The following is a 12,500-nucleotide window of genomic DNA, read 5'->3' on the forward strand; positions in this document are numbered from 1 at the left end:
AGTTAAATACATATTATATTCCCCTTGCAATTTATTTATGTTTTTTTTCTTTTATTGATTTTCATGTATTTTCTTTTTCCTCTAGCGTTTCTTCTCACAAACCTTTAATGCTGTTAACTCATACAGTGATTTCATACAGAAGGAATGTCCTTATGTCCTTTGCTTCCTCATCCCCGGTTGATTCAGTGACATTCGATTCTACCTTGCCATGTTTATTTGTACATCTATTTATCTGTTTATACTATTTATGTTCAACAAAAAAAATGCTTCCCGTGCGTTCGCAGCTCCGCCTGTGACCACTAGGGGGCGCTCGCGGGTCCGTTTCCATGGTGAGCGACTGCGCAGCCGCAGTGAGTGTTACGGTACCGCCCGCGCGTCTACAGCCGCCTTTACGGTGCTGCGGTGTCCCACGTGTCCGGAAGTGTCCCGGCTGTCGAGGCGACCGGGAGCGCGTCGCGGAGGAACCCGGAGAGCAGCGCCGCGGCCGGCGGCCACAACATGGGGCTCCTGGCCAGCGTCCGGAGGGAGTGGTTCATCATCGGGATCCTGCTCGTCATCCTGTCCGCCAGGCTGAGGCCCGGCCTCGGTGTCCGCGGAGGTGGGCGACCGGGGCTCCCCGTCCTCCGCGCGCCTCAGAGCGGGGACAGCAGGGCGGAGAACCGGGCGGGGGTCGTGTTATTAGATCCAGAACAACATCTTCTGGAGGTGCCGGGAGCCTCGGCTGTGCGGGGCTGTGCGGGGCTGTGCGGGGCTGTGCGGGGCTGTGCGGGTTCCGGTTCCGCCGCTCATAGAACGGGTCCGACAGGTAGCTGGCGGCGCTGGCGCATGCGCACCAGGGGCCTTCCACCTGGCAGGAGTGACACGTTGCACGCGCCTCCGCTGTTGGATGTCTGTGATTGGCCAGATTTCAGTGCCCCCCCCCGGTCACCATAGTAACATCTGCCCCCCCCCTCTCCCCCAGGGCCGCTGAGGCCGGAGATCACCATCTCCTACGGCGCCGTCTCCCTCATCTTCTTCAACAGCGGCCTGTCGCTGAAAACAGAGGTGAGGTGACCTCTGACCTCGGGGTCTCTGCCCCCCCCCCCCCCCCCCCCCCCGTAGGATGGAGGTCCAGGTCCAGGTCTGATGGTCCACGTTTACATTCAGCCCAAGAAGTCATTCCTTTATAATTTTGTGTGTGTGTGTGTGTGTGTGTGTGTGTGTGTGTGTGTGCAGGAGCTGACCAGCGCGCTGCTTCACGTGCGTCTCCACCTCTTCGTCCAAACCTTCACGCTGGTCTTCTTCCCGGTGGCCATCTGGCTGCTGCTGCAGGTCCTCGCCCTGACGGCCCTGGACCCATGGCTGCTGCGAGGGTGTGTGTGTGTGTGTGTGTGTGTGTGTGTGTGTGTGTGTGTGTGTGTAATGGTGTTGAAGGTCGTGAGATGTTTAATGTACACATACCATCTGAATCAATGTCTCCTTCTGACTAGAAGCTCCTTGTTCTTCCTTTTGACCTTTGACCCCGGGAGGGGTGACGCAGCCGCCGCTAACGCCATGATTCTCTCTTCTGTTGCCAAGGTTACAGACGGTGAGCTGCATGCCGCCTCCGGTCTCCTCCGCCGTCATCCTCACCAAGGCTGTTGGTGGGAACGAGGTCACATACACACACACACACACACACACACACACACAGACACACACACACACACATACACACACACACTCTAGCAGGTTATTAGCAGTGTGATGTTATGTAACCACTTGTTTCCATGGTGACCGCTCCTCTGATTCAAATGGTGATGTTACTGTTCAGATACAGTGGTTAAATAATGTATGAAGCGGCAATGAGTTACCATGGTGACGGCGCGTGTGTCCGCAGGCGGCCGCCATCTTCAACTCGGCGTTCGGCAGCTTCCTGGTAAGACGTCGGCGTCCTCCTCCGCCCAGACGCCTGTCGAGAGGAGGAGGACGCCGTGACCTTTGTGTTTCCTGCAGGGGATCGTGGTGACGCCGCCGCTGCTGCTGCTGTTTGTGAGTCCAAACACCAACAGCTGGACCTTAAGTCAAAGTACTGGAGCACTGTCGGACAGTCGCCATGACAACCAGGCAACAACAGCCGCGTCCGGTCCCGGTTGGAGCGGTTGGATGATGGCAGCTGCTGCTGGTTTAACGGGATTAGAAGTTTTCACTGAGGAATGATTCATGTGAATGGTGTGTGTGTGTGTGTGTGTGTGTGTGTGTGTGTGTGTGTGTGTGTGTGTGTGTGTGTGTGTGTGTGTGTGCGCACGCAGCTGGGCTCGTCCTCCTCTGTCCCCTTCTCGTCCATCTTCTCCCAGCTCTTCCTGACGGTGGTGGTCCCTCTGGTCCTGGGTCAGGTAGGGCTGCCCGTCGCCACGCCACCGCTGCCCGAGTGTGTTGCGTGTCTGACTGTGTGTCCGCACAGGTGTGTCGACACTTCCTCCGTGAGTGTCTGGAACGCCGCAAGCCTCCGTTCGGCGCCGTCAGCAGCGTCGTCCTCCTCCTCATCATCTACAGCACCTTCTGCGACACCTTCAGTAACCCGGCCATCGAGCTGGAGCCCACCGGCCTGCTGCTGCTCGCATTCGCCAGTCAGTGGCCCCGCCTCCGATCCCGCCCCTGGCCCCGCCCACCTCCATGTTTCAAGGAGTGGTATTTCCTGCGCCCGTGGACGACCGTGGCATGGAGTGTCAGGTGACCCCCGGCGGGGGGCGGAGCCTAGGAATGACGCTCGCCATCAGGGTGCCTCCGCTGGGCGCAGGAAATGACCGGGCTCCGCCGGGAAGACGGCCCACGGCTTTTCGCCGGTCGTTTTTTAATTGACATGTGGTCTTAACGGTCGCCCGGCAACATGCGGGCAGTGGAGCGGCGGCTCCGTGACCTCTGACCCCTCCCTGTCTTTCAGTTTTCATCATCCAGCTCAGCTTCCTGTCGCTCACCTTCACCCTGTCATCCAGGTGAGCCCCGCCCCCTGCCCCGCCTCCGGCCACGCCCCCTCAGGTCACATGACCATCTCTCTTTGTCCTGCAGGTCCGGGTTCAGTCCAGCGGACACGGTGGCCATCCTCTTCTGCTCCACACACAAGTCCCTCACCCTGGGTACACACACACACACAAACACACACACACATGTACAGACAGACACATACATACAGACATACACACACAGGCACACTAGCACACACATACACACATATGGGCATGCTTATAACCACATGGGCACACACACAGGCATGGCCACACACTCACTCAGCGACATACACACACACACATTCTGGCATACACACAAGCACACAGGCACACGCACGCTTGTGTGTTCACAAATGGACACAGGTACACATGTACAGGGACAGAGACATGCACACACACACACACACACACGCACGCACGCAGTGAGAGAGCGGTGGTATCAGCAGTGCCTGTAGTTCCATCCTGCAGCCACAAGGGGGAGCTCCTGTGGGTCCAGGCTGGTCTTGGTAGAGAAGGTCAGGTTCCTCTAGACCAGTAGCGCCCAATACGTCGATGGCGATCCACGGGTGGATCTCACAGGTGGTGTGTGTGGATGGCATGGCATTAAAAGGCCAGCCTCTCATCCTCACTATGAGATCTGTCACTTGACTGACAGTCGCTCCGTCCAATCTGACTCTTTCTGACAGCGGCGTCACTGCGCACGGGCACATAACGGCGTGATCTAGCAAGCTAGCAAGTTAGCCGCCAATTTATGTCTTCTAAACTTATGGGTATAAAAATGAGTGGTGGAGCCGGACCGAGTAAAAAGACTAAAACGTATGACTTCCATATGGAATGGGAGGTGGACTTTTTTTTTTACTGTCATTTTTAAAGTTGCCTCATCCTCCGGTCTGCCATGGCTGTATCCAAAAAGGGAAACGTGGAGCGGCGTTTTCAGAGCGTTCATAAAAACTACAGCATCTACTTCCCTCCCAAAAGTGAGTCGAGAAGGAGAAAGGTGAAGGAACTCAAATCCTGTCAGGACAGCCGTCATTTTTCTCCCAGCTGACTTCAACTGTGCTGCTGACGCCATTCAGGTCATCAGAAGAAGATATTTACCCAAACAGTTCTCTGTTGTCGTGTGTCAGAAGGGTTCATGCAGTTATGCAACATCCACAAACATTTACTGTGTTAAGTAAACTCAGTAGATATACAAATAGATATATATATTCAGCATTTTTAGTGGATGCAGTTCATTTTCACATGGTCATTTGAGAAGTAGCTCAGGAGTGGAAAAAGTGTGGGCACCCCTGGTCCAGGAGGACAGTCTGTATTTGCAGCTGAGAACCTCTATCTTCTACCTCCTCCAGGGATCCCCATGATGAAGATCGTCTTCTCGGGCTTCCAGCACCTGTCCGTCATGTCGGTGCCTCTGCTGATCTACCACCCGGCCCAGATCCTGCTGGGCTCCGTCCTGGTTCCCACGCTCCGCCGCTGGATGTCCACCCAGCAGAAGGTCGGTAACACCAGGGGTGCAGGTCTGGGTGGAGGTCCTGGGTTGGCTCCGGGTTTTGATTCGGATCCCGGTCCAGGTCAGGGTTCACGGGTCCAAGTCTGGGTCCGGATCTGGATCCAGTTCTCCTGCCCAAGATGAGCAGGACCACCGACATCGCCTGTCCAATCAAAACGCGCTCGCCCGATCCATCATGATCGCCACCGGAGGTGATCATGATGGAGATGCCAGTCATGATGGTGTTTGTGCTGAAGATGATGGTTGGGGTGTGGATCGAGAGTCATACCTCTCTTCTTCCTCCTCCTCCTCCTCTTCCTCTTCTTCCTCCTCTTCCTCCTCCTCCTCCCCCAGGGGGCGAAGCTGGTGGCGCTGCAACCTGTGTGACGGAGGCGGGGCTGCCACATCACGTGCCTTATTTCAGCCAATCAGGAGCAGCGAGGGGGGCGTAGCTCTGCCTTCTTCCTCATTTGTTTGATATTTAAGAGCTTTTATTTTTCTATGAAGAGACCAAAGTGGAGGGGACCTGCCGCCGGTCCAAGGACTCTGTCCGCCTCTGAGGCTTTTTTTTACCTTTTTGGACTTTTAAGGTGGAGGTGCCGTGCAGGTGGTGCCGGGTAGATGTTTACTGGACCTTCCGTGGCCGTGGTCGGTCGCCATGGAGATAGCGGTCAGAATTGTTACTGATCAATAAAACATATCAGCAGTACCGGTCCACCTGCTCCTGGTACTTCCACTCCCTCTGCAGAGAAGCTCTGTTACCGTGGTGATGGGTTGCGCGGCAACCAGGAGTCAAGCAGCTCCTCCCTAATGAACCACACTGTTAGCTTATGCGGCCAGCGGAATTAGCTAACATGGATCACGGTGTTCACTTACCTGAACCACGCCATTAGCTTATGTGAACCATCCCGTTAGCTTATGTGAACCCCGCTATTAGCTTACGCGAACCACCCTATTAGCTTACATGAACTTTGCTATTAGCTTACATGAACCACCCTATTAGCTTACGTGAACTATGCTATTAGCTTACATGAACCACCCTATTAGCTTATGTAAACTATGCAATTAGCTTACGTGAACCACACTATCAACTTATGTGAACGATGCTATTAGCTAACTTGACTGATGCTATTTGCTGGTGTGAACCACACTATTAGCTAAAATGAACCAAGCTATTATCCAAACGAACCATGCAATTAGCAACAGCCCAGCTATCATTTTTATTTTCTAAAGTCATACATGTAAAATCTTTGGTTACATGTGTTCAGAGTCAGAGTGAAATAGAATCCCTCAGAGGGTCTGTAGAAGACCAGGTTCAAGCCCCGCTAGCGTTAGCATGTAATGGTCTTCAGCTTCAGGACCATCCTGTTTGTGTAAAGCACAGAAACAAACAGCATCTCTACCAATCTGCTCCAGGCTAGAAGGTGAAGCTGGTCTCCAGCGAACAGATTGGATATTCAGACAGTTCACGGCTCTGAGAAGAACATCCGGAGCTTCTGGCGTGAAGGTGGCGTCTCGCTGAGCGGAGGAGGTACCGAGGGCAGTCCGTCGAGGGAAGGCGTGCGAGGTGGACCGGGACCGACCTTCATGGAGGAGGTCGTCGCTCCCCTCTGCTCAGTTGCCAGGCGACGTCAGGATGTCGTACTCGGCCAGAAGCACGAAGCTGTTCTCTCTGATGGGCCGGACCCTGACCAGATCTCCGCACTCCTGGACCCGGATCAGGCCCCGGCCCCCCCTCCCGCTGTTCAGCGTCACCGCCGTCCGTTTGCCGCGGGCCTGGTGGCACAAGAACCTCACCGCCACCACCAGAACCATGCCCAGGCCCGCAGAGCAGCCCAGCAGCAGCCCCAGCTCCTGGGTGCCGGACCCGCCGGGCGGCCCGGAGGGGGGGCCGGCGGGAGACCCGGGCCCGAACCCGAGGCCGCCGCCGGGCTTGGGATCGGGCCGGGCTCGGCGGTCCGGGGCCGCCGGAGACCACCACGCCCTTTGGCTCTGACGCAAGGTGAGCTTCTGGAAGGGGGAGGACGGCAACAGGGGCGTGGAAGAAGGAGAGCGAGGGTGGAGTGATGGAGGACGAGAAGGAGCCGTCACAGGGACGAGGGACGAGGAGGACGGAGACGGGCTCGGAGAAGGTGAGGGAGCAGAAGGTGCAGGGAGAGCAGGAGGAGATGAGGGACCTCTTGGCAACCCGGGGGACGGAGAGGTGGACCAAGGGTGGACGGAGGTAGAGGGAGGAGGAGGCGAGTCAGGGGACGGACCGGGGAGCGTGCCAGAGGCCCGGGAGCTCCTTGGGTCTTCTCCAAGGGAGGACATGGTGGACGTGGGAGATCCATGCGTGGACGGCGGGGTTGACCCTGCAGAGGCGGCTGGGGGAGAGGAGAAGCTCAGGGAGGGAGAAGAAGTGTGAGATGACAGGGTTTGGATGAAGGAGTGGAGGAGAACGCCCGCAGAACCAGCCCCCTGAAGATCTCCAGCTTCTTCACCCCCGTCGGGGGCCGGGACCATGTCCACCTCCGGGCGCAGAACCATTTGGACCGACAACCCGGGAGGAACTGGGGGGTTCGGCCGGGTCCAGCGGGAGGTCTGGGTGGCGGGGGGGGGCGGAGATGATCCCTCAGGCAGAAGGTCTGAGCGCTCCCGGGAGGTTTGCTGCTGATGCTTCAGTGGATCCGAGGTCGGTCGGTGAAGAGGAGGAGGCCCGTTGCCGGGGGGAAGTCTGCTGGCTGGAGGCGTGGGGGGGCGGAGGAGGTCCTCGAGGGCGGGGCTTCGGGATGGAGACCATCTCCTGGACTGGAGACCCCCTTCTGATGTGAACGGTCGTACCTCCAGAAGGAGTGCAGGAGTGGGAGGCGTGAGGAGGCGACCGGGCCCAGGTTGTCCTGGACCTGTCCGGGACGAAGACCAACCCTCCCGGGCCCTGGACGGGCTGCTCCGGTCCTCCGGCGGCCCTGCTGGGACGGTTTCACCCAGAGGCCGGTCTCTTGCCGGGACTGCAGAGGTGGTCCAAAGGTCTCGTGTTCCTTCACTCACCGAGGAACCAACGGCCGGCTTAGAATGAGGTCCTCCTTCCCCGTGGCTCAGCGGGGGGAGCGAGGGATGGGAGGCCGGCTGGGATGGAGGAGTGGAGGATATTTCCAGCGTCAAGGAAGGAAGGTGGACCAGAGCCGGGAAGAAGCTCCGGGTCATGAGAGCCTCTGCGGCACCGGCTCCTGACGCATTCCAAGGAGCTGCTAGGCTAACGGGGCTGCCGCTTGTTGGAACCGAGCTGCTGGGCCGCAGACCCGCTTCTCTGGAGGTCGGGCCCGGTGGTCCGGGGCCGGCCGGTCTCCGAGGTCTCCGGGCAGCAGAAGGTCCCGTCCGGTCGCTTGTGTCTGGACCCGGCGTCGCTCCGAGAGCTTTGTGGACGAGAGAACGACCCGAATTAGTGATCAGGAACTGACGAGAACCTGCCAGACCAGAAGGTCCAGACCACTGACCGGGGCGTGACCCGTTCCGGCACCGTGCGCCCCCTGCTGGCGGCTCAGCCCTGCCTGACTTACTTCGAGAGCTGTCGGTAGGTCCCGATAGCACGTCGCCAGCTTTGAGGGCTCACGCGGATTTTAGCGAAGCCAGGGGGATGAGGTCTGGAGGGTTGGGTCGCCATGGAAACAGCCAGGGCAGTATGAGCGGGGGGGGCCTTCAGGGCTCCTGCCAGGCTAGCTTCTGCGGCGCGGCGAGCGGCCTTACCTGGGCCAGACGAGCCGCGGGGAACCCACGCGCCGGCGCCCGACATGTCGTGAAGAACCGCAGACTGGATTCCCGCCCAGAAGACGAAGTAGGACCGAACCACGGTCACACTGCGGGACAGACGGCAGGACGGCTTCAGGATGACAGCGTGAAAAGATGGATGTGTTCGTGTCGCTCTGTGATTGACGGCCGGACCGTCCGGGTTCAGTCCCGCCTCTTTGGCCCGCTGGCAGCTGGCTCCGCCCCCAAAGTCTCGCGGGTGGTCAGTGAATGAAAGACCTGGTTTGGGGAGCCAACGAGGTCCCAGGAGGTTCTTACTCACTGGAAGCGGATGTCTCCTGCGGGAACGTCTGGAGCCCTCCAAACAAAGGAGAGGTTCCTCTTCAGCTGTTTGTCGGAGTGTGTGAGGGTGTCTCCGTCCGACAGGCAGCGCAAGGTGTGTGTCCCCGGGGGGGCGGCGGTCCACGAGCCCCCGGCCAGGACCGGATCCCCGTCCGGACCGGAGGCCCTGCGAGCCTGGAGCAGGAACCCCATGAAGTCCCGGGAACTCCGGACGGTCACTGTGGACGGAGGACCAAGATGGAACCGGGGATGCAGATACGTCCAGTCACTTCTGGTGACGGTACTTCTAGTGACAGTACTTCTAGTGATGGTACTTCTAGTGACAGTACTTCTAGTGATGGTACTTCTAGTGACTGTACTTCTAGTGATGGTACTTCTAGTGACTGTACTTCTAGTGACAGTACTTCTAGTGAAGGTACTTCATGTGACGGTACTTCTAGTGACAGTACTTCATGTGATAGTACTTCTAATGACAGTACTTCGAGTGACGATACTTCTAGTGACTGTACTTCTAGTGACAGTACTTTTAGTGAAAGTACTTCAATGTACTTGCTGTGACTGTTGTGCGTTTGGCGGTGGTGATGGTTGTGCGTCTCAGAACCTGAGGCGCTGCGTGCTGAACCTGAACCAGAGCTCTGGAATCCATCTGGCTTCGCCGCAGGTGGACCTCTGTCTCCAGAAGGGACCTCCGGAGCGGCGGGCGTTCCTACCTGTGACCAGCTGGCCCGGCAGGAAGGACCGGGCCGACGTGCGGACGGAGACGCCGGCGCCGCCCACGTCCCGGGGCTGAGCGCTGATGTGGCCCGGACGCATTTCCTCACAGGAGGCGGAGCCTGCGCCCTGGGAAAAGCCTGCGGTGGGCGGAGCCAGAGACGGCAGGAACACTGCCAGATACAGGAGGGACCGGGGCATCTACACACACACACGTGAACATGGGTACACACACACACACACGTGAACATGGGTACACACACACACGAACACGGGTACATACACACACACACACGTGAACATGGGTACACACACACACACACATGTGAACATGGGTACACACACACACACACATGTGAACATGGGTACACACACACATGCGAACATGGGTACACACACACACACCTCAAGAAGTGCTGCAGACACATGGAAGATGAAAGTAGTGAAAACCGATCAAGTTGTAAGATGGATTTCTCCCAGTACTAGCAGTACTAGTAGTTGTAGCAGTACTACTAGTACTGCACACAGTACTGCACAGCCCCGGTCCCTCCTGTATGCTAGTAATACTAGTACTACCAGTACTACCAGTGCTAGTACTTCGAGTGTTAGTACCTCTGGAAAAACTGCTTTCCAGAGTTGGAAGGAAACTTTTCTGGCATCTAGATTGAAGGCAGACTGATCGATCAGTCCATCGATCAATCCATCAATCACTCAATCGCTCCATCGATCAATCAGTCCATCAGCCAGTCAATAGATCCATGTCCCCGTTCGCTGATCAGTGGATTGATCGGTCGATCGGCGGGAGAATGTCTACTGATCAGTGCGGGAAACTGATCTCCCTCCGAATGAAGATCAATGAACGCCATCGGCGATCAATAAGTGCAATAAGACGCCCGCCGCTGCCGCGGGTCCTCGTCTGAAGGTCCCGGGAACTGTGACCACCTCAGACCTGGGGAGGACCAGCCTGCTCCTGGACGAGGGGTGTGTGTGTGTGTGTGTGTGTGTGTGTGTGTGTGTGTGTGTGTGTGACAGAGCACAAACCTGTAGATGTTCCAGATCTTCACGGTGATCCAGATGAGTGCAGTGTTGAAAACAAAGGTCTGGCAGATGGTCCGTCCGGTCCTGAGGTTGCTCCTCCATGAAGGTCCAGGATGTGCCCCCCTTCCCCCCCTCCCCTCCAGGATCTGCCCCTCCCCCTCCAGGATGTTGCCCCCCTGCCCCCGGGGCAGTTTGAGGGAAGGGGGGTCACCTCCGTCACCCTCATGGGCTCCACCTCGGACCTCCTCGATCCTCTCCGACCGCACGGCAGCGGCCGCGCCGACATCTTTCAGGTTGCCATGGTTACAGGTAGGACCTTGGAGGACCCGTGTGGAGGATCCATGATCTCCTGCCAGGTTCTCCTTCTCCTTGTCCTGCTGAAGGCTGCGGGAGGAGTGGACATGAGGTGACAGTGGATGATTGACAGCTGATGGTCCAGGTGAGACTCCGCCTCTCACCCACAGACTGACGGGATTGGCTACAGCGCTGCACTGCCTGAGTGTGTGTGTGTGTGTGTGTGTGTGTGTGCAATTGTGTGTGTGTGTGTGTGTGTGTGCAATTGTGTGTGTGTGTGCGTGCAATTGTGCGTGTGTATGTGTGTGTGTGCATTTGTGTGTGTGCATGTGTGTGTGTGTGCATTTGTGTGTGTACGTGCGTCCGTGTGTGTGTGTGTGTGTGTGTGTGTGTGTGTGTGTGTGTGTGTGTGTGTGTGTGTGTGTTCTTCTGGGTTTTATTGTGAAAGTTTTCCTTCCGGTCTCCGTTATGTTGAGGAAAACATGGCTGAAACCGGAAGTCGCATTTTTCGCGTGAAGCGGGTTCGAACCCGGGCTCTTCCGGTGGTCACGTGAGCCGCCCCCGCCGCGGTCACCTGTCCGTCCAGGTGTTTCTGACCGGAAGTTTGGGGGCATCACGCGTGACGTCATCCGGAGTCCTCGGACCCGGACCGGTCGTTCCTCACGCGACGTCACGTCACGTGTCCCGCGTCCGGCGCGCGAAGAAAGTCCCGGACCGAGAACCGAACCGGAACCCGACCTCTGGACACGCACACACACACACACACACACACACACACACACACACACACACACACACACACACATGCGCGCACGCGCACGCACACAGGCACACGCACGCACGCACAGGGAGGGCGGAGGAGGAGGAAGAGGCTCCATCTGCCCTGCTCGGTGACCGACCCGTCATCCGCGTCTCCGGGGTGGAAACACACCGACTCCCCGCCTGCACCGCTCCGCCGCGACCCGAGCACCGGAACACCGGAGCACCGGAGCACCAGAGCAGCGGAGCAGCGGAGCAGCGGAGCACCGGAGCACCGGAGCACCGGAGCACCGGAGGACCGGAGGAGGAAGAGGAGGAGGAGGAGGAGCGGAGCGGAGGGCGCCGTGACCGGGGAGGCGGCCGGACATCGGGCGGTCTCCGGTTGAAGCCCGGCGCTGCCCCGGACTGCAACATCCCCGCCGGTACCGGTGAGTGCGGGGGCGTCCCGGGGCGGGAGCGGGACTTGTTCAGGTCTCGGGAGGTCGGGTTACCGGTCAGCCATGTTGGGGGGGGCTCTGACACCTGCCCTCCGCGGGGGGGGCGCGGGGAAAATGTCCGGCTCGCCGGTGCTTCCGGAGGACCGACGGCCTCCGCCCGGACGACTTTGGGACCGGGGGGGGGGGGGGGGGACCGACACCGCCGGGGGGGCGACAACCCCGTAGCCCCCCCCTCCCGCGGATGCGGATGCGGGGCGGCAGCGGACGGTGTCGCTTAGAGACGGGTAGGGGGGGGGGTCGGGGGCAGGAGGGGCAGGAGTCCGTGGGGCAGGAGGGGCGGGGGGGGGGCGGGGGGGGGGAGGGGGTTCAAACGTTTCACCGTTTGAATGAATCATTTCTGCTGGAATGAAACAGTTACACTGGAGTAACGCGTTACACTGGAATCAGGCCGTTACCGATCGGCTCCCGGGGATCGATCGCCGGTTCGGATTCTCGCTGATCACCGGTCAAAGTTGCCTTCATCTTTTGTGACGTCATCGATCGGTCGTTCCGCCGATAGACGCCGATCATTGACGGCTATTGACGGCGATCGGTGATGGATCGCGCGGCGGAAGGTCAGGGCAGGGATGACACAGCCGGGTCGGTTGCCATGGTGATGACATGTGTGCGGGGGCGTGCGGTATCATTGGTCCTGATCGATTCAATCATTTATTAATTTCAGGATCCTCTGGGTTTCTG

The 12,500-nt window shown here is 58.4% G+C and overlaps 3 protein-coding genes across 3 annotated transcripts in view; 2 read left to right on the top strand and 1 right to left on the bottom strand.

Annotated features, from left to right (window-relative positions):
• The first annotated feature begins 398 nt into the window (after positions 1-398).
• slc10a7 (solute carrier family 10 member 7) lies at positions 399-5,168 on the top strand. The gene is made up of 12 exons (XM_086165932.1): positions 399-598; positions 962-1,044; positions 1,216-1,352; positions 1,558-1,633; positions 1,859-1,897; positions 1,975-2,010; positions 2,271-2,354; positions 2,423-2,588; positions 2,903-2,954; positions 3,028-3,095; positions 4,316-4,461; positions 4,810-5,168. Exons 1-12 carry the CDS (start codon positions 499-501, stop codon positions 4,840-4,842), a joined length of 1,020 nt encoding a protein of 339 aa, XP_086022058.1. The 5' UTR covers positions 399-498; the 3' UTR covers positions 4,843-5,168.
• Positions 5,169-6,069: 901 nt separating this feature from the next.
• Positions 6,070-10,302, bottom strand: reeld1 (reeler domain containing 1). The gene is made up of 7 exons (XM_086166091.1): positions 10,276-10,302; positions 9,234-9,435; positions 8,504-8,741; positions 7,995-8,291; positions 7,696-7,850; positions 7,279-7,403; positions 6,070-6,465 (listed from the first exon to the last, which is right to left on the bottom strand). Exons 2-7 carry the CDS (start codon positions 9,433-9,435, stop codon positions 6,070-6,072), a joined length of 1,413 nt encoding a protein of 470 aa, XP_086022217.1. The 5' UTR covers positions 10,276-10,302.
• Positions 10,303-11,439: 1,137 nt separating this feature from the next.
• LOC147223150 (uncharacterized) overlaps positions 11,440-12,500 on the top strand; it is a 5,116-nt gene continuing 4,055 nt past the window's right edge. The window contains 1 exon segment of the mRNA XM_086165497.1: positions 11,440-11,753. The gene's annotated coding sequence lies outside the window, so the exon portion shown is untranslated.

Source organism: Fistularia commersonii, chromosome 19, assembly GCF_037954325.1.
Source record: "Fistularia commersonii isolate RoL2024-O1a breed Wild chromosome 19, RoL_Fcom_v1.0, whole genome shotgun sequence".
In the NCBI taxonomy this organism is placed as follows: Eukaryota; Metazoa; Chordata; class Actinopteri; order Syngnathiformes; family Fistulariidae; genus Fistularia; species Fistularia commersonii.